Consider the following 20,419-nt stretch of genomic DNA (forward strand, 5'->3'; position numbering starts at 1 on the left):
GACCCTCGGCCGTTCCGTTCAATGACCCTCGGCCGTTCCGTTCAATGACCCTCGGCCGTTCCGTTCAATGACCCTCGGCCGTTCCGTTCAATGACCCTCGGCCGTTCCGTTCAATGACCCTCGGCCGTTCCGTTCAATGACCCTCGGCCGTTCCGTTCAATGACCCTCGGCCGTTCCGTTCAATGACCCTCGGCCGTTCCGTTCAATGACCCTCGGCCGTTCCGTTCAATGACCCTCGGCCGTTCCGTTCAATGACCCTCGGCCGTTCCGTTCAATGACCCTCGGCCGTTCCGTTCAATGACCCTCGGCCGTTCCGTTCAATGACCCTCGGCCGTTCCGTTCAATGACCCTCGGCCGTTCCGTTCAATGACCCTCGGCCGTTCCGTTCAATGACCCTCGGCCGTTCCGTTCAATGACCCTCGGCCGTTCCGTTCAATGACCCTCGGCCGTTCCGTTCAATGACCCTCGGCCGTTCCGTTCAATGACCCTCGGCCGTTCCGTTCAATGACCCTCGGCCGTTCCGTTCAATGACCCTCGGCCGTTCCGTTCAATGACCCTCGGCCGTTCCGTTCAATGACCCTCGGCCGTTCCGTTCAATGACCCTCGGCCGTTCCGTTCAATGACCCTCGGCCGTTCCGTTCAATGACCCTCGGCCGTTCCGTTCAATGACCCTCGGCCGTTCCGTTCAATGACCCTCGGCCGTTCCGTTCAATGACCCTCGGCCGTTCCGTTCAATGACCCTCGGCCGTTCCGTTCAACTACCCTCGGCCTTTCCGTGAACGGAACGGCCGAGGGTCATTGAACGGAAAGGCCGGGGTCACTGAACCGAAAGACTTGTGGATGGCGAACCGAAAGGCTTGTGGATGGCGAACCGAAAGGCTTGTGAATGGCGAACCGAAAGACTTGTGGATGGCGAACCGAAAGGCTTGTGAATGGCGAACCGAAAGACTTGTGGATGGCGAACCGAAAGGCTTGTGGATGGCGAACCGAAAGGCTTGTGGATGGCGAACCGAAAGGCTTGTGAATGGCGAACCGAAAGGCTTGTGGATGGCGAACCGAAAGGCTTGTGAATGGCGAACCGAAAGGCTTGTGGATGGCGAACCAAAAGACTTGTGGATGGCGAACCGAAAGGCTGGGTAATGGCAAAGAGGAATGTTCAGAAATTAAATCTGAAAGGGGAACTGAAAAGCAGTCAAGTGATTAATCAAAACCTTGAAATATTTACAAATGGAGGAGAATCATTATCTCTAAAGAGAAAAGTACCTGCAAAGACTAGTTAGAAATAGGTAACCAAAAATAGGGAAAATGGTGAAGCAAGATATGCAGAAATTAGTGAAACGCAGGAAATGTTAACCAAAAGCCAAAAATAATTTCCAGAGAACAAGTCCACAGTGGCTAATGGTTAACCAATGGCAGCACGGTAGGATAGTGTTTAGTACAGTTGCTTCACAACTCCAGGGTCCCAGGTTCGATTCCCGGCTTGGGTCACTGTCTGTGCGGAGTCTGCACGTTCTCCTCCTGTCTGCGTGGATTTCCTCCGGGTGCTCCGGTTTCCTCCAACAGTCCAAAGATGTGCAGGTTAGGTCTGCAATCTGTCAGGATAGGTAACAGCACCTCCTCCACAACAGTCCTCAACACCAGGACCCCGCAAGGATGTGTGCTCAGTCCTCTACTGTACTCCCTATATACACACGACTGTGTGGCAAGATTCAACTCCAATTCAATCTATAAGTTTACAGATGATGTGACTGTGGTGGGTTGTATCTCAAACAACGACGAATCAGACTATAAAAGGGAGGTAGATTACTTGGTTGCATGGTGTACCGAATGCAACCTCTCTCTAAATGTTGGAAAGACCAAGGAACTGATAATTGACCTCAGGAATTGTAGTACGACCCCCCCCCCCCCCCCCAAACCCGGTCTACATCAATGGCTCCGAAGTGGAGATGGTCGATAGCTTTAAGTTCCTGGGGGTCATCATCGCCAACAGTCTGTCCTGTCCACGCACGTTGATGCAACAGTCAAGAAAGCCCAACAACGTCTCTATTTCCTATGGAAGCTAAAGAAATTTGGCATGTCTACATCGACTCTCTCAAACATCTACATATGTGCCATAGAGAGCATCCTATCCGACAGCATCATAGCTTGGTATGGCAACTGCTCGGCCCAAGATCGCAACAAACTGCAGAGTATGGTGAACTCAGCCCAACGCATCACACAAGCTTGCCATCCTCCCATTGATTCTGTCTATACCTCCCGCTGCCTCAGGAAGGCAGACAGCATTGTCAGAGACTGCTCACACCCAGGCTTTGCCCTCTTCCAGACCCTTCCATCAGGTAGAAGGTACCGAAGTCTGAAGACCCGCACATCTAGACATAGGACAGCTTCTTCTCCACAACTACTAGACTCCTCAACGACTCTCCCTCGGACTCATCAGTTCCCTGTAAGAACACTATTCACGACACCCTATACTGCTCTTGTTTGGCCCTTGTTCTGCACTGTAACCAATCACTATCTGTTGACATACCATTTGTCAATGTACTCTGTCGATTATTCTTTTGTCTACTATGTACGTACTGTGTACGTTTCCTTGGCCACAGAAAAATATTTTTCACTGTACTTTGGTCCATATGACTATAAATATCAATCAATCAGGTAAAGCTGTCTACGTGATGGATTCAAGCTAGTTTCAAATATATAGTGGAGATATGCCAGCACTCGCTGGTTTAGAACAATAAAGCAGTTATTTATTTCAGCAGCGAGAGAGAGTTAATTCTCCTTTCAAGGTCTGGGCCAGAATTCTCCAATCCTCAAGATTTTCTGTACCCGCCGACTACACACCACTGCCCATGGGTTTTCCAGCGGCGTAGGGTGTCTTCAATGCGAAATCCCATTGACAATTGGTGGGCATTGAGAATCCTGCCGTCAGCTAACCGTGCACCACCTAGAAGCATGCGGCTGGGGGACTGGCGAATCTCACCCGTTCTGCCCAGCTCTCTCAGAAGCATCGTGCAGGAACCAACCACTGACTGTTGTTAGCCAGAACATTGTCCCTGGCCAACCCACATGTTACCAGCCAGCCAATCGAACCAACTTCCTCCAAAGCTGGTTCTTAAGGTTCACCCACTGCCGACGAGTGTTGTCTCCTCTTCAAAATACAAAACCTGGAACCCACTGTTCTGACTAGCAGGCTTGAGCCCTCTGCTTAACGGCGTATTTGACATTTGGGTTCACGGATTTAAAATAATAAAATAAACAAGATCAAAGGGAAATAAGGGATGACTCTAACAACATGGAGACAAGTGATACATCCAGTAAGCGGAAGTATAATGGCAAGAGGTTCTGTTTGGCACTCATTTGCTATAGTTACTCAAACTTAAAGCAGGTAAAGATACTCTCCTGTTTTTAGGAAGTAAAGACTTATCGAAATGATCTTGTGGTACTAAATCCAAGCAAAATGTTTTTGTGTACTTTATTTGACCAGAAAAATAACTGAGCCAACCACACATGTTATAACTACATCAGCAAATCAGAACTGGGTATTCTGCAGTGAGTGACACAGTGCCTGACTCAAAGTCTTTATTTGATCCACAAGGCTGAAATTGGGAGTGTGGTGGAATATTGTCCACTTGCTGGGATGAATGCAGCTCCAATGGCATTCAAGAAGCTCAACACCATCCAGATGAGGGGACCCAGAGGACAGGAGTGTCAGCCTCTGCTCTTGCCCAACAGGCTTGGGGTTTGCTCAGCTTGTTTGGATGAGAGTGGGGACTGCAGGGTGGATGTGCAGACTGACCATGGCACCGCGGTACAAGAAGCCATTGTAGTGAGGGGGAAAAAGGGACATTGTGGTAGTATGGGGACGGTACAGTGAGGGGGATTGCCACTGTTCTCTGCAGCAAAGAGCCAGAATCCAGACGGCTGTGTTGCCTGCCTGGTGCTAGGGTCCAGGACATCCACTCCGGGTGAGTGGAACTTGCAATGGGAGTGGAAGAATCCCATTGTCATAGTCCATGTAGGTGCCAATAACAGGGAGAAAGAGAAGGGTTTGAGGAACTAGCCACTAAATTAAACAGAACCTCCACAAGGTTGTAATCTCTGGATTATTACCTGGGCTGTGTGCAAATTAGCATAGGGTGCAAAGAATTAGAGATGAATATGTGGCTCAAAGAGTGGCGTATGAGAAGTGTGTTTTGGTTTGTGGGACACTGGCATCAGTACTGGGAAAGTGGGGGCTGTACTGTTTTTGGATGGCGTATCTCTGAACCATGCTGGGACCAGTGTTCTGGCAAATTGCATATCCAGGAGATGTAGAGGGGCCGGGAGGGTGCGGGGGGTGGTTTGGGAGTGGGCGTATGGTATGTAGGCTTACAAAACATGACCATATGGCAGCATTACAAAGCAGCTATTTGGGTAATGATGCCCAGATTGTGACAGAAAGTGACAAAAGTGTCCAAACATAAAAGATTAGCAAATAGGGCGAAAGGGGGGGGGGGGAATGGTTAAAAAGTCATGAGGGCAGAGTTGGCTGGAGGGGGACTGGGAAAGGATTTTAGCAGAAAAGACGGTTGATCAGCAATGGCAGACATTTATGAAAATAGTTCATGACTCATAACAAAGATATATTCCAGTAAAGAAGAAGGATTCTAGGAAGGGGGTAAGTTAACCACGGTTAACCAAGCAATTAAAGTATTAAATGGAAAGAAAAAAAACATACAATTTGGCAAAGATTAGTGGTAAACCAGAGGATTAGGAAAGTTTTAAAATGCAACAAAAGATTGGGGAAGGGAAAGTCAGGGAACCAAGAGGTGAAGTAATCAGTGGGAAGCGTCGCTGCTTAGCAATACAAAAAAGCACGAAAAGACAAAACTCAGGAGAGGTTACGATAGTCCCCATCCCACAAAATATGACACAGTGTATGGAAAGGCTCAGTAAACCAAGGTCCACCACACTAATAAAACAAAAAGGGACGATCAATAGAGAATTAAAGGTGCTATATTTAAATGCGCGCAGTGTACGGAACAAGGTAGATGAGCTTGTGGCCCAGATTGTGACTGGCAGGTATGATGTGGTAGGCATCACAGAGACATGGTTGCAAGGGGTTCAGGACTGGCATTTAAACATCCAGGGATTCACAACCTATCGAAAAGACAGGGAGGTGGGCAGGCGGGGCGTAGTTGCCTTGTTAATTAGGAATGAAATTAAATCAATAGCACTAAATGACATAGGGTCAGATGATGTGGAGTCTGTGTGGGTAGAGTTGAGGAACCACAAAGGCAAAAAAAACATAATGGGAGTTATGTACAGGCCTCCTAACAGTGGTCAGGATCGGGGGCACAAAATGCACCACAAAATAGAAAGTGCATGTCAGAAAGGCAAGGTCACAGTGATCATGGGGGACTTCAATATGCAGGTGGACTGGGTAAATAATGCTGCCAGTGGACCCAAGGAAAGGGAATTCATTGAATGTTTACAGGAGGGCTTTTTGGAACAGCTTGTGATGGAGCCCACGAGGGAACAGGCCATTCTGGACTTAGTGTTATGTAATGAGCCAGACTTGATTAAAGATCTTAAAGTAAGGGAGCACTTAGGAGGCAGTGATCATAATATGGTAGAATTCAATCTCCAATTTGAAAGAAATAAGGTAGAATCAGATGTAAAGGTGTTACAGTTAAATAAAGGTAACTACAGGGGCATGAAGGAGGAACTGACGAAAATCGACTGGGAGCAGAGCCTAGTGGGAAAGACAGTAGAACAGCAATGGCAGGAGTTTCTGGGAGTAATTGAGAACACAGTACAGAGGTTCATCCCAAAGAAAAGAAAGGTTATCAGAGGGGGGATTAGGCAGCCATGGCTGACAAAGGAAGTTAAGGAATGCATCAAAGCAAAAGAGAAAGCCTATAATGTGGCAAAGAGTAGTGGGAAGTCAGAAGATTGGGAAGACTACAAAAACAAACAGAGGATAACAAAGAGAGAAATAAGGAGAGAGAGGATCAAATTTGAAGGTAGGCTAGCCAGTAACATTAGGAATGATAGTAAAAGTTTCTTTAAATACATTAAAAACAAACGGGAGGCAAAAGTTGACATTGGGCCGCTCCAAAATGACGCTGGTAATTTTGTGATGGGAGACAAGGAAATAGCTGAGGAACTAAATAAGTACTTTGCGTCAGTCTTCACAGTAGAAGACATGAGTAATATCCCAACAATTCCGGAGAGTCAGGGGGCAGAGTTGAATATGGTAGCCATCACAAAGGAGAAAGTGCTAGAGAAACTAAGAGGTCTAAAAATTGATAAATCTCCGGGCCCAGATGGACTACATCCTAGAGTTCTAAAGGAGATAGCTGAAGAAATAGTGGAGGCGTTAGTTATGATCTTTCAAAAGTCACTGGAGTCAGGGAAAGTCCCAGAGGATTGGAAAATCGCTGTTGTAACCCCCCTGTTCAAGAAGGGAACAAGGAAAAAGATGGAAAATTATAGGCCAATTAGCCTAACCTCGGTTGTTGGCAAGATTCTAGAATCCATTGTTAAGGATGAGATTTCTAAATTCTTGGAAGTGCAGGGTCAGATTAGGACAAGTCAGCATGGATTTAGTAAGGGGAGGTCGTGCCTGACAAACCTGTTAGAGTTCTTTGAAGAGATAACAAATAGGTTAGACCAAGGAGAGCCAATGGATGTTATCTATCTTGACTTCCAAAAGGCCTTTGATAAGGTGCCTCACGGGAGACTGCTGAGTAAAATAAGGGCCCATGGTATTCGAGGCAAGGTACTAACATGGATTGACGATTGGCTGTCAGGCAGAAGGCAGAGAGTTGGGATAAAAGGTTCTTTTTCGGAATGGCAACCGGTGACGAGTGGTGTCCCGCAGGGTTCAGTGTTGGGGCCACAGCTGTTCTCTTTATATATTAACGATCTAGATGACGGGACTGGGGGCATTCAGGCTAAGTTTGCCGATGATACAAAGATAGGTGGAGGGGCAGGTAGTATGGAGGAGGTGGGGAGGCTGCAGAAAGATTTAGACAGTTTAGGAGAGTGGTCCAAGAAATGGCTGATGAAATTCAACGTGGGCAAGTGCGAGGTCTTGCACTTTGGAAAAAAGAATAGAGGCATGGACTATTTTCTAAACGGTGACATAATTCATAATGCTGAAGTGCAAAGGGACTTGGGAGTCCTAGTCCAGGATTCTCTAAAGGTAAACTTGCAGGTTGAGTCCGTAATTAAGAAAGCAAATGCAATGTTGTCATTCATCTCAAGAGGCTTGGAATGTAAAAGCAGGGATGTACTTCTGAAGCTTTATAAAGCATTAGTTAGGCCCCATTTAGAATACTGTGAGCAATTTTGGGCCCCACACCTCAGGAAGGACATACTGGCACTGGAGCGGGTCCAGCGGAGATTCACACGGATGATCCCAGGAATGGTAGGCCTAACATACGATGAACGTCTGAGGATCCTGGGATTATATTCATTGGAGTTTAGGAGGTTGAGGGGAGATCTAATAGAAACTTACAAGATAATGAATGGCTTAGATAGGGTGGATGTAGGGAAGTTGTTTCCATTAGCAGGGGAGACTAGGACCCGGGGGCACAGCCTTAGAATAAAAGGGAGTCACTTTAGAACAGAGATGAGGAGAAATTTCTTCAGCCAGAGAGTGGTGGGTCTGTGGAATTCATTGCCACAGAGGGCGGTGGAGGCCGGGACGTTGAGTGTCTTTAAGACAGAAGTTGATAAATTCTTGATTTCTCGAAGAATTAAGGGCTATGGAGAGAGAGCGGGTAAATGGAGTTGAAATCAGCCATGATTGAATGGTAAAGTGGACTCGATGGGCCGAATGGCCTTACTTCCGCTCCTATGTCTTATGGTCTTATGGCCAAATAATAATAGAGAGGAGGTAAACTATGCAAGTAAACTAGCAAGTAATATAAAAACAGACAGAAAGAACTTCTTAAAATATATTAAAGGGAAGCGAGAGGCCAACGTGAACATCGGCCCAAGAATGAAACTGGGGAAATAATAATGAGGAATCAGGAAATTGCAGAGGAGTTAAACAAATACTTTGCATCAGGGGCAGCATGGTAGCATAATGGTTAGCACTGTTACTTCACAATGCCAGGGACCCGGGTTCGATTCCTGGATTGGGTCTGTGCAGAGTCTGCACATTCTCCCCGTGTCTGCGTAGAGTTCCTCCGGGTGCTCCGATTTCCTCCCACAAGTCCCGAAACACATGCTTGTTAGGTGAATTGGACCTTCTGAATTCTCCCTCAGTGGACCCGAACAGGCGCCGTAGTATGGCACTAGGGTATTTTCACAGTAACTTCATTGCCATGTTAATGTAAGCCTACTTGTGACACTCATACAGATTATTATTATTAAAGAATAACATTCCAAAATTACTAACTAATCAAGGGGCGAAAGGGGAGGGGGGAGAGGAGGAAATGAATTCAATAACTATACATTAGAGAAAAAGTACTCTGGAATCTAATGCGGCTAAAGGCCAATAAGTCCCCTGGACCTGATGGGTTGCATCCTAGGATGTTGAAGGAAGTAGCTACAGATGTAATGGATATATTGGTGGTAACCTTTCCAGAATCCTTCCATTCTGGAAAGGTCCCAGAGGATTGGAAAACTGTCAATGTAACACCCTTATTCAAGTAAGTAGGGAGACTGAAACAGGTAACTGTAGGCCAGTTAGCTTGGCATCCGTCATTGGGAAAATATTGGAGTCCAATATGAAGGATGTAATAGCAGAGCGTTTAGAAATGCATAATATAGGGGACTTCCGGTGATGGCGGGCGGGAGGCGGCCGCACAATGGAGGGCTCCCGTTAGGCAACGGCATTTTCGGGGCTTTAAGCCCGGTCCCAGGGTCCGCGGAGGCGGCAGAAGAAGGGAGAAGGCACGGAGGAGGCACAGTGAAGACACAGGAGGAAAAAAGGAACAAAGAAAAATGTTGCAGGTGAGCAAGAAAACGGCCGGAAAAAAAACAGCTGGAGGTCCGTCGGGGAGTGGAAAGGTTACCGCGGGGCCACCAGGAAAAATGGAGGCTGGAGCACTAGGGAAGGCCGCACTGCTTACGGCTGAAGAAATAACTAAGGTGATGGCTGCGGAATTTGAAAAGCAGTTGGCGCAGATTGCGAAATGCATGGAGACGGTGAGGAAGGAGATGAGGGCGGTTTTGAGTGTGCTGCTGGAGGAGGCGGTTTCCCCGGTGAGGGCGGAGGTGGCGAGCGCAGTGGCGGAGGTGCGAGAGCAAGGGGAGGCGCTGAAGGAAGTGGAGGAGACGTTATTGCAGCACGGTGATCAACTTGCCTCGGTGGGGAAAGAGATGCGGAAGGTGATGGATACTAACAAGGATCTGCGAGGAAAAATGGAAGACCTGGAAAACAGATCCAGGCGACAGAATTTGATGATTGTGGGGCTGCCCGAAGGAGTTGAAGGACCGAAGCCGACTGAGCACTTTGCCGCGATGCTGGCAAAATTATTGTGGGAGGGGGAGGATCCCTCCCGATATGAACTGGATCGGGCTCATCGGTCGTGGAGGCCTATACCAAAGGCGAGTGAGCCGCCAAGGGCAGTGACTCTGTGCTTCTGTAGGTACAGGGTGAAGGAGAAGGTCCTGAGCTGGGCCAAGCAGAAGCGGGTGGTGCAGTGGGCTGGAGCTGGTATACGTGTATGCAGGACTTTACGGTGGAGCTGGCGAGGAGGTGGGCTGCCTTCGACCGGTTGAAGAGGGCACTGTACATTAGCAAGGTGCGGTGCGGCATTGTATATCCAGCGAAGCTGAGGGTGACCTACAAGCTCAGGGACTTTTATTTTGCAGCGGAGGAGTTTGCGAAAGCAGAAGGACTGTGGCAGAACTGACAAATTGAGGAATGATCATGTGCCGATGTAACCTCATGACTGTATTTTCTTCTTTTTTGTATCACTGCGCGCGGGTGTAGAGATTAAAGGAGCCAATGTGATATATATTTGGACAAGGGAAGGGACGGGTCTTTCACTTGAAATCGAGTTCTTTGGGGTGTAGGTGGATATGCGGGGTTTGTGTGCTAAAAGGGGATCTTTGGGCTTTCCTAGGGCCGGGCAAGTGGGAAAGGGACCTGGGCGGGGGCCTCCACGCTGGCCGGTTTAAGCCGGCCAGTGAACGGGAGTGAGGTGGGGGGGAGGGGCTGCGGCCATCGGAGCCTGGCAGAACAGGGTCCGAGTGGTCTAGCCGGGGTGGCAAGTTGGGGGGAAGGAACCAAGGTTGGGAGGAGGAGTTTTACAAGAGGCAGTGGACGGGAGGAGCTGGAGACCTGCGGTGGGGTGGGGTGGGGTGGGGGTGGGAAGGGAGGGGAGGGGGGAAGCTGTGTAAGATTAAGGGTGACTACGGGTAATCCCTGATTCCTTTTTGTCAGTTGTTTATGTAAATATGCGGGTTGAGGTTTGGGGGTTGGTGGGTAGATGGGATCGTTGTTATTATGGGGATTGACATATCTTGCTGATTATTGTTTATTGTTGATGGATGTAAATGTGGGAGAAAATGTGAAAAAGGAGGAGAATTTAAAAAATTTAAAAAAAGAAATGCATAATATAATCAAACAGGATCAGCATGGCGCCATGAAGGGGAAAAAATCATGTCTGAATTGGGTGACAACGAGCAAGAGAGAGAAAGGCCAGTTTCCATTAGATTTAATACACTTGGATTTCCAAAAAGCTTTTGATAACATTCAGTACAAAAGGCTATTTAATCAGATCAGAGTCTATGGTATTGAGGGTAGTATGTTAGCATGAATAGAGGATTGACTGGTTAATAGAAGACAGTTGGGATTTGAGGGGCATTTTCAGGTTGACAACTGTAACTAGTAGAGTGCTACAGGGATCAATGCTGAGGGCACAATTATTTACAGGGAAGTGAATGTACGATTGCAAGTTTGCAGATGACAAAAAAATAGGTGGGAAGGCAACCAACAAGGTTGACACAAAGCATCTACAGAGAGATATAGATAGGTTTAGTGAGTGGGCAAAAACCTGGCAGATGAAATGTACTGTAGCAAAATGTTAAGTTAAGCACTTTGGTAGGAAGGATAAAAGGAGCTGAATATTAAAATGGACAAAGGCTGCAGAAAGCTGAAGTACAGTGGGATTTTGGGTTTCCCGTGCATGCAAGTTGGTTAATAGGGAAGACAAATGGAATATTGGCCTTTATTTCAAAGTGAATGACAAAAAGTCATCCAGACTCAAAACGTTAGTTGAGTGAGGGAACCATGGTTGACGAGAGGTTGAATGTCTTGTTAAGAGGAAGAAGGAGACTTGTGTAAGGCTGAGGAAACAAGGTTCAGACAGGGTGCTGGAGGGATACAAGATAGCCAGGAGGGAACTGAAGAAAGGCATTAGGAGAGCTAAGAGAGGGCATGAACAATCTTTGGCGGGTAGGATCAAGAAAACCCCAAGGCCTTTTACACATATGTGAGAAATATAAGAATGACTAGAGCGAGGGTAGGTCCGATCAAGGCCAGTAGCGGGAGATTGTGTATTGAGTCTGAAGAGATGGGAGAGGTCTTGAACGAGTACTTTTCTTCTGTATTTACAAATGAGAGGTGCCATATTGTTGGAGAGGACAGTGTGAAACACACTGGTTAGCTCGAGGAAATACTTGTTAGGAAGGAAGATGTGTTGGGCATTTTGAAAAACTTGAGGATAGACAAGTCCCCCGTGCGTGACGGTATATATCCAAGGATTCTATGGGAAGCAAGAGATGAAATTGCAGAGCCGTTGGCAATGATCTTTTCGTCCTCACTGTCCACAGGGGTGGTACCAGTGGATTGGAGAGTGGTAAATGTCGTGCCCCTGTTCAAAAAAGGGACTCGGGATAACCCTGGGAATTACAGGCCAGTTAGTCTTACTTCGGTGGTAGGCAAAGTAATGGAAAGGGTACTGAAGGATAGGATTTCTGAGCATCTGGAAAGACACTGCTTGATTAGGGATAGTCAGCACGGATTTGTGAGGGGTAGGTCTTGCCTTATAAGTCTTATTGAATCCTTTGAGGAGGTGACCAAGCATGTGGATGAAGGTAAAGCAGTGGATGTAGTGTACATGGATTTTAGTGAGGCATTTGATAAGGTTCCCCATGGTAGGCTTATGCAGAAAGTAAGGAGGCTTGGGATAGTGGGAAATTTGGCCTGTTGGATAACGAACTGGCTAACCTATAGAAGTCAGAGAGTGGTGGTGGATGGCAAATATTCAGCCTGGATCCCAGTTACCAGTGGCGTACCGCAGGGATCAGTTCTGGGTCCTCTGCTGTTTGTGATTTTCATTAATGACTTGGATGAGGGAGTTGAAGGGTGGGTCAGTAAATTTGCAGACGATACGAAGATTGGTGGAGTTGTGGCTATTGAAGAGGGCTGTTGTTGACTGCAAAGAGACATAGATAGGATGCAGAGCTTGGATTGGATTTGTTTATTGTCACGTGTACCGAGGTACAGTGAAAAGTATTTTTCTGCGAGCAGCTCAACAGATCATTAAGTACATGAGAAGAAAAGGGAATAAAAGAAAATACATAATAGGGCAACACAACATATACAATGTAACTACATAAGCACTGGCATCGGATGAAGCATACAGGGTGTAGTGTTAATGAAATCAGTCCATAAGAGGGTCATTTAGGAGTCTGGTGACAGTGGGGAAGAAGCTGTTTTGAGTCTGTTCGTGCGTGTTCTCAGACTTCTGTATCTCCTGCCCGATGGAAGAAGTTGGAAGACTGAGTAAGCCGGGTGGGAGGGATCTTTGATTATACTGCCCGCTTTCCCCAGGCAGTGGGAGGTGTAGATGGAGTCAATGGATGGGAGGCAGGTTTGTGTGATGGACTGGGCGGTGTTCACGACTCTCTGAAGTTTCTTGCGGTCCTGGGCCGAGCAGTTGCCATACCAGGCTGTGATGCAGCCTGATAGGATGCTTTCTATGGTGCATCTGTAAAAGTTGGTAAGAGTTAATGTGGACATGCCGAATTTCCTTAGTTTCCTGAGGAAGTATAGGCGCTGTTGTGCTTTCTTGGTGGTAGCGTCGACGTGGGTGGACCAGGACAGATTTTTGGAGATGTGCACCCCTAGGAATTTGAAACTGCTAACCATCTCCACCTCGGCCCCGTTGATGCTGACAGGGGTGTGTACAGTACTTTGCTTCCGGAAGTCAATTACCAGCTCTTTAGTTTTGCTGGCATTGAGGGAGAGATTGTCGTCGCTACACCACTCCACTAGGTTCTCTATCTCTCTCCTGTATTCGGACTCATCGTTATTTGAGATCCGGCCCACTATGGTCGTATCGTCAACAAACTTGTAGATGGAGTTGGAACCAAGTTTTGCCACATAGTTGTGTGTGTACAGGGAGTAGAGTAGGGGCTAAGTACGCAGCCTTGCGGGGCGCCGGTGTTGAGAACTATTCTGGAGGAGGTGTTGTTGTTCATTCTTACTGATTGTGGTCTGTTGGTCAGAAAATCGAGGATCCAGTTGCAGAGTGGGGAGCCAAGTCCTAGGTTTTGGAGCTTTGATATGAGCTTGGCTGGGATTATGGTGTTGAAGGCGGAGCTGTAGTCAATAAATAGGAGTCTAATGTAGGAGTTCTTGTTTTCAAGATGCTCTAGGGATGAGTGTAGGGCCAGGGAAATGGTGTCTGATGTGGACCGGTTGCAGCGGTATGCGAATTGCAGTGGATCAAGGCGTTCTGGGAGTATGGAGGTGATGCGTTTCATGATCAACATCTCGAAGCACTTCATTACGACTGAAGTCAAGGCCACTGGTCGGTAGCTCAGCTGGGCTGAGAAGTGGCAGATGGAGTTTAACCCTGAAAAGTGTGAGGTCCATTTTGGAAGGACAAATATGAATGCGGAATACAGGGTTAACGGTAGAGTTCTTGGCAATGTGGAGGAGCAGAGAGATCTTGGGGTCTATGTTCATACATCTTTGAAAGTTGCCACTGAAGTGGATAGAGCTGTGAAGAAGGCCTATGGTGTGCTAGCGTTTATTAACAGAGGGATTGAATTTAAGAGCCAAGAGGTGATGATGCAGCTGTACAAAACTTTGGTAAGGCCACATTTGGAGTACTGTGTACAGTTCTGGTCACCTCATTTTAGGAAGGATGTGGAAGCTTTGGAAAAGGTGAAAAGGAGATTTACCAGGATGTTGCCTGGAATGGAGAGTAGATCTTACGAGGAAAGGTTGAGGGTGCTAGGCATTAGAATGGAGAAGGATGAGGGGCGACTTGATAGAGGTTTATAAGATGATCAGGGGAATAGATAGAGTAGACAGTCAGAGACTTTTTCCCCGGGTGGAACAAACCATTACAAGGGGACATAAATTTAAAGTGAATGGTGGATGATATGGGGGGATGTCAGAGGTAGGTTCTTTACCCAGAGAGTAGTGGGGGCATGAAATGCACTGCCTGTGGAAGTAGTTGAGTTGGAAACATTAGGGACCTTCAAGCAGCTATTGGATAGGTACATGGATTACGGTAGAATGCTATAGTGTAGATTAACTTGTTCTTAAGGGCAGCATGGTAGCATTGTGGATGGCACAATTGCTTCACAGCTCCAGGGTCCCAGGTTCGATTCCGGCTTGGGTCACATGCGGAGTCTGCACATCCTCCCCATGTGTGCGTGGGTTTCCTCAGGGTGCTCCGGTTTCCTCCCACAGTCCAAAGATGTGCAGGTTAGGTGGATTGGCCATGATAAATTGCCCTTAGTGTCCAAAATTGCCCTTAGTGTTGGGTGGGGTTACTGGATTATGGGGATAGGGTGGAGGTGTTGACCTTGGATAGGGTGCTCTTTCCAAGAGCCGGTGCAGACTCGATGGGCCGAATGGCCTCCTGCACTGTAAAGTCTGTGATAATCTATGATTAATCTCGGACGAAGGTTCGGCACAACATCGTGGGCCGAAGGGCCTGTTCTGTGCTGTATTTTCGATGTTCTATGTTCCATGTTAGGTCCCATTTCTCTCCACAGATGCTGTCACACCTGCTGAGATTGTCCAGTATTTTCTGTTTTTGTTGTGATAAAAATAGAAAAGTCTTGCTAAAACTATACAAGACACTAGTTAGATTTTCCCTGAAGTTCTTTTTTTTAAATGTCTTTATTGGGTTTTCACATCGTATCTTTCTTAACTGATAAGTTTCATGTTACAAAACGGTGCAATAAAGGAAAATAAAAAAGACCAACAGAAATCAACATATCTATTTCCAGGCAAATATCTTCCCTCCAACTGTGGCATACATCTGTTACAATCCCCAGTAAGGCCAGAGCACGCATTTACATATGTCTATTTACAGTTTAGTTTGGGCTTCAGTTTGCCCTCGAACCAGTCCCCTGCTGTTTTGTCCCTTGCCCCCCTTATATTCTTTGCATGCCTCTGTCTTCTAACCCCTTCTTTTCCTCTTTGTCCCATGGCTCGTTTGTTGGTGAGCCCAGAACATGTGGGTGTGGTTGGCCGGCCTCCCTGGCACCATTCACATTTGTCCTCCACCTCCGGAAAGAACCCACTCATTCCGGTTCTGGTTAGGTGTGCGCTTCGCACCACCTTTAGCTGTGTTAGGCTCAGCCCTGCGCATGTGGAGGTGAAGTTCGCTTTGTGTCGTGCTTCAATCCAGAGTCCCTCCTCCCACTTTCTCCTTGTCTCGTCCAGGAGGGAGCATACCTCTTCCAACAGTCGCCAGTACAGGTCTGCACAGTTGCCCTTCCCTAGACCGCCCGCATCCAGCACTTCTTCCACTAACAAGTATCCTGGTATCTGGGTATGTTGTTGTTTGCTTACGGAGAAGGTTTTTGACCTGAATGCATCTCAGGTCATTTCCTCTTGGTAATTGGAACCCCTCTGTGGGTTTCCCCAGTGTCACTACTCTATCGCACTTGTACATGTCCCTAACCGTCTGTCCTCGCGTTCTGTCTCCACCTTTTGAAGATGGCCTCAATTATTGTGGGAGTAAACCTGTGGTTGTTGCAGATGGGGACCATGGTGAACATTTCAGTTAGGCTGAAGTGCTGCCTCATTTGGTACCACGTCTGGAGCGTGGCTACTACCACTGAGTTCCTTGTGTGCTTCGCCAGGGGGGATGGGAGAGCAGCTGTGGCAAGGGCTTGGAGGGATGTCCTTATGCAGGAACATGCCTCTATCTTCACCCACTCTGCTCCTGGTTCCTTTGCCCATCCCCTCACTCTTTCTGCGGTGGCCGCCCAGTGGTAGAACTGTAGATTTTGGAGGGCCAGGCCTCCCATGTTTCTTTTCCTTTGTAGGACCTTCTTTTGGATCCTCTGGTTCTCTTCCCCAACCCCCAAACCCTCCCCCTCAAACCTCACTCATTCACTCACTCACTACCTCACTCCTTACCTCACTCACTCCCTCACTACCTCACCTCCACTCATTCTCACACACACACACAACGTGCGCGCGGACACACACCACTAGGTTGATCCCGGAAAATGGAAGGACTTTCTTTTGAGGGGGTTGGGCCTGTACTCATGGGAGGTTACAAGACCTGAGAGTCGACCAAATTGAGACATACAGAATTTTCAGGGGACTTGACAGGATAGATGCTGAGAGGTTGTTTCCCCTTCTGGGGGAGCCTAGGACCAGAGGGCAAAATCACAGAGTCAGTGGTTACCCATTTAAGACAGATGAGGAATTTATTTTCTGAGGTGAATCTGTGGAATTCCTTACCGAAGTGGGCTCTGGGGGCTGTTCATCAAATATCTTCAAGGTTGTGATCGACTGATTTTTAATCACTAAGATTGGGCTGTGGGGATAAGATGGGAAAGTGGTGTTGTGGATTGACGCATCAGATCAGTCATGAATGAGGCGAAGTAGACTTGCTCTCTACTATGTCTTAAGGTTTTCAGGCCATCTAGCCAACTTGATTGGCACCGCACCCAGCATATTTTTAAAATAAATTTAGAGTACCCAATTATTTTCTTTCCAATTAAGGGGCAATTTAGCCAAATTTAGATCGAACCTGGGTCCTCAGCGCCGTGAGGCAGCAGTGCTAACCGCTGCACCACCGCAACCCTATCCATCCAGCATCTTAAACATGCATTTCCTTCACTGGTGCACTGGCTGCAGTTTATCATCTGCAAGATGCCATGCAGTAACTTGCCAAGCTTTCTTTGGCAGCCTCTTAAACCCATGAAATGTATCACTGAGAAGGACAAGGACACTTTATGTCATCATTTCTTCACTGCTACCAGGCCAATATCTAGAAACATGGCTAGAGTATTGCTGAAGAATGAGACATGCTTTTAAACCACTTGCAAGCCAGTCAGCACCCTCCTGTCATGTAGTATGTATTGTTGATCCATTTGAGATTTGGTATTCTTGGGATCTCTCCTCATGAGTGCAGACGAAAGGCTTCAGCAATATGTCTCTCTGCTTGTCAATTTTTAAAAAAATTTAGAGTACCCTATTTTTTTTCAAATTAAGGGCAATTTAGCGTGGCCTGCCCTGCACATCTTTGGGTTGTGGGGGTGAGACCCACACAGACACGAGGAGAAAGTGCAAACTCCACATGGACAGTGACCAGGGCTGGGAACGAACATGGGTCCTTGGCGCCTTGAGGTAGCAGTTCTAACCACTGTGCCACTCCTCTGTTTGTCAATAATCTTGGAACTTTGTCGAATAGCACTGCGGGGAAATATCAATCACACAGGCTGCAGTGATTCAAGATCCCCTCTACCAATGGAACAGATGTTCTCTGTGAGACCCCTCATGGTTTTAAACACTTCTATGAAATCTCCTGTCAATCATCTCTTCCTTAAGGGACGTAGCCCCAGATTCCCCAATCTAACCTCATAACTGCAGTTGCTCATCCCTGGAACCATTTTCATAAATCTGTGCTGTATCCTCTCCAATGCCTTCGCATCCTTCCTATTGTTCTCACAATTAGATGCAATAGCCCAGTTGAGCCTTAACCAGGTTTATGTAAGGTTTACCATAGCTCCTTGCTTTTATACTCTATGCTCCTATTTATAAAACCCAGGATCCAGAGGCACTGTTAACAACTTCCTCAGCCTGTCATGCCACCTTCAACAACTTGTGCATCAACAACTTGTGCACACATGTCCACAGGTACTTCTCGCTCCCTCATGTCCTTTAGAAATGTATCCTTTTATTTTACGTTTCAGTTCATTGTTCTTCCTACCACTTGGCACTTATTTGGAATAATTTCACCTGCAACGTGTCTTTCCGTTCCACCAATTTGTCTATGTTCTTTTGAAGTCTGTCATTATCCTCCTCACAGTTACAATACCATTCATCCCAGTGAATTTTGAAAAAATGAGGTTGGCATTGCTATTTAAGAAAAACACCCCAAAATGCAGTGGATACATAGCTTGAAACTAACTTTGGATTCAAGGGGAAAATCAGCCAGATTGACCATTACTTATCAATATACCAATAACATGTTGCAAAGTAAATGTGTTTCAGTATTGAGTGAGAAAGGGATTCTGCCCAGCTGTGATGCCCCTCACTAAGATTTATTGTCTACTGACAAGTTTCACATTCTAACCACTTGGTAAAGATGTTTTTCCTGAATTCCATTTATTTGGATTTATTTCTGCCTGTCTTACTCTTCTGGCCCCTAGTTTTGGCCACCCTGTAATGCAAAATATCTTCCATACATCCACCTATCGAACCCCTTCATAATTTAGAAGACATCTATTGGGTAATCCCCATAGCCTCCCCTTAAACTGCAAAACTTCTTGGCTTCAGATCTAATGTTTGTTATTATAAATTTAGAGTACCCAATTATTTTCTTCCAATAAAAGGGCAATTTAATGTGGCCAATCCACCTACCCTGCACATCTTTGGGTGAGCCCCACGCAGACAAGGGGAGATTGCGCAAACTCCACATGGACAGTGACTCGGGGCCAGGATTGAACCTGAGACCTTGACTCCATGAGGCACCAATGCTAACCACTGTGCCACCCTGCTGACCCTCAAATATAATATTTAAGTGCTAAGGAATGAAATGCTTGTAGATTTTCCTCCTATGTGTAAAAAGGGACAGAAATACACGACGTATTAAAATTTTAATTGCTCTATTTGCACTGCATTCTGATAGAATTAGCAAATGAAGAGCAGTTTTATTGAAATATCAATATCCTGTTGGTTTCTTTTACTTTTCAGAGACTTTGTGAGGAGTGAGATTGAATTCGGCCATGATGGACCTGTGTATGAGGAACCTTTGTCCCTGAACCGCTTCACTACTGCTTTGATAGGTATGGTGTGCCTTTGAAATTCATCCAATGATTAATGCTTGCCGGTAAATTTAGGGTTGATTGCAGAGATTGGTGAAATTTAGTGCTATACATTGACCAACAAATACATCTTCAAGTTGGTGTAAGGAATTGGGTTAACAGACAAATTTATTTGGAAATTTTTATTCTCCGGGCATGGAAATGGGTTTCCAAATTTTAGCTTTTTCTAAATCACGAGTTCATTTGCTTCAGCACGGTAGCATTGTGGATAGCACAATTGCTTCACAGCTCCAGGGTCCCAGGTTCGATTCCGGCTTGAGTCACTGTCTGTGCGGAGTCTGCACATCCTCCCCGTGTGTGCGTGGGTTTCCTCCGGGTGCTCCGGTTTCCTCCCACAGTCCAAAGATGTGCAGGTTAGGTGGATTGGCCATGATAAATGGCCCTTAGTGTCCAAATTTGCCCTTAGTGTTGGCTGGGGTTACTGGGTTATGGGGAAAGGGTGGAGGTGTTGACCTTGGGTAGGGTGCTCTTACCAGGAGCCGGTGCGGACTCGATGGGCCAGGTGGCCTCCTTCTGCACTGTAAATTCTATGATAATCTCAGATTCATGCTGGAGTACAGTGTAGAAAACTGCTTTTTTTTTGGTCAGTTGCTATTGGTCGATGTTTGAGTATGGCTGTTTAGTGAAGATGACCTGTCATCCACCTGCATTTGCTTTCCAGCCGGAATCACTTGGATACCTCTTTCAAATGGCATCTTATCTTGACACATTTTTCCTCTCTCTCTCCCTCCCGTTTCCATACTGTGGAGGTGCAGCGGTCCGTTGTAGTCCCTCAGTTTCTGGCCTGGCTTAGATCAGTTCATAAATTATGAAGAGACTACTGCAAGAGCTCAGTATGATGATCAAACTTAAAACAGTACAAAATATAGGAATGAAATCACAAGTCTCTTGGTCCGAGAGGCTCGGCATCTGACTGGGACTCAGCAGAGTCCTGGGATCCAGCATACCTCTGAATGCTGACTGCCTTTGATGTTCCTGCCTCCACCTGATATGCATCAACAACTGTGTGGTGCTCATCATATTGTGTCCCAGAAGCCTGCCCTCTGCCACTTCCTCCCAGGTGACATTGGTGACCCTGCTGCTGGTCCTCCGACCCCCTCGGGGAAACAGGATGTCCTATTTTGCATCCCCAGCGTCGAGATGTGTGGCCAGGTTG

The 20,419-nt window shown here is 46.8% G+C and overlaps 1 protein-coding gene across 1 annotated transcript in view; it reads left to right on the top strand.

Moving 5' to 3' along the window:
* The window catches only part of rnf145a (ring finger protein 145a), a 183,346-nt gene that overhangs the window by 55,644 nt on the left and 107,283 nt on the right, over positions 1-20,419 (top strand). The window contains exon 3 of the mRNA XM_072511899.1: positions 19,133-19,224. Within this exon, the coding sequence (XP_072368000.1) occupies positions 19,133-19,224 (92 nt within the window). The remainder of the gene's footprint in view (positions 1-19,132; positions 19,225-20,419) is intronic.

This window comes from Scyliorhinus torazame, chromosome 7 (assembly GCF_047496885.1).
Source record: "Scyliorhinus torazame isolate Kashiwa2021f chromosome 7, sScyTor2.1, whole genome shotgun sequence".
Taxonomy (NCBI): domain Eukaryota; kingdom Metazoa; phylum Chordata; class Chondrichthyes; order Carcharhiniformes; family Scyliorhinidae; genus Scyliorhinus; species Scyliorhinus torazame.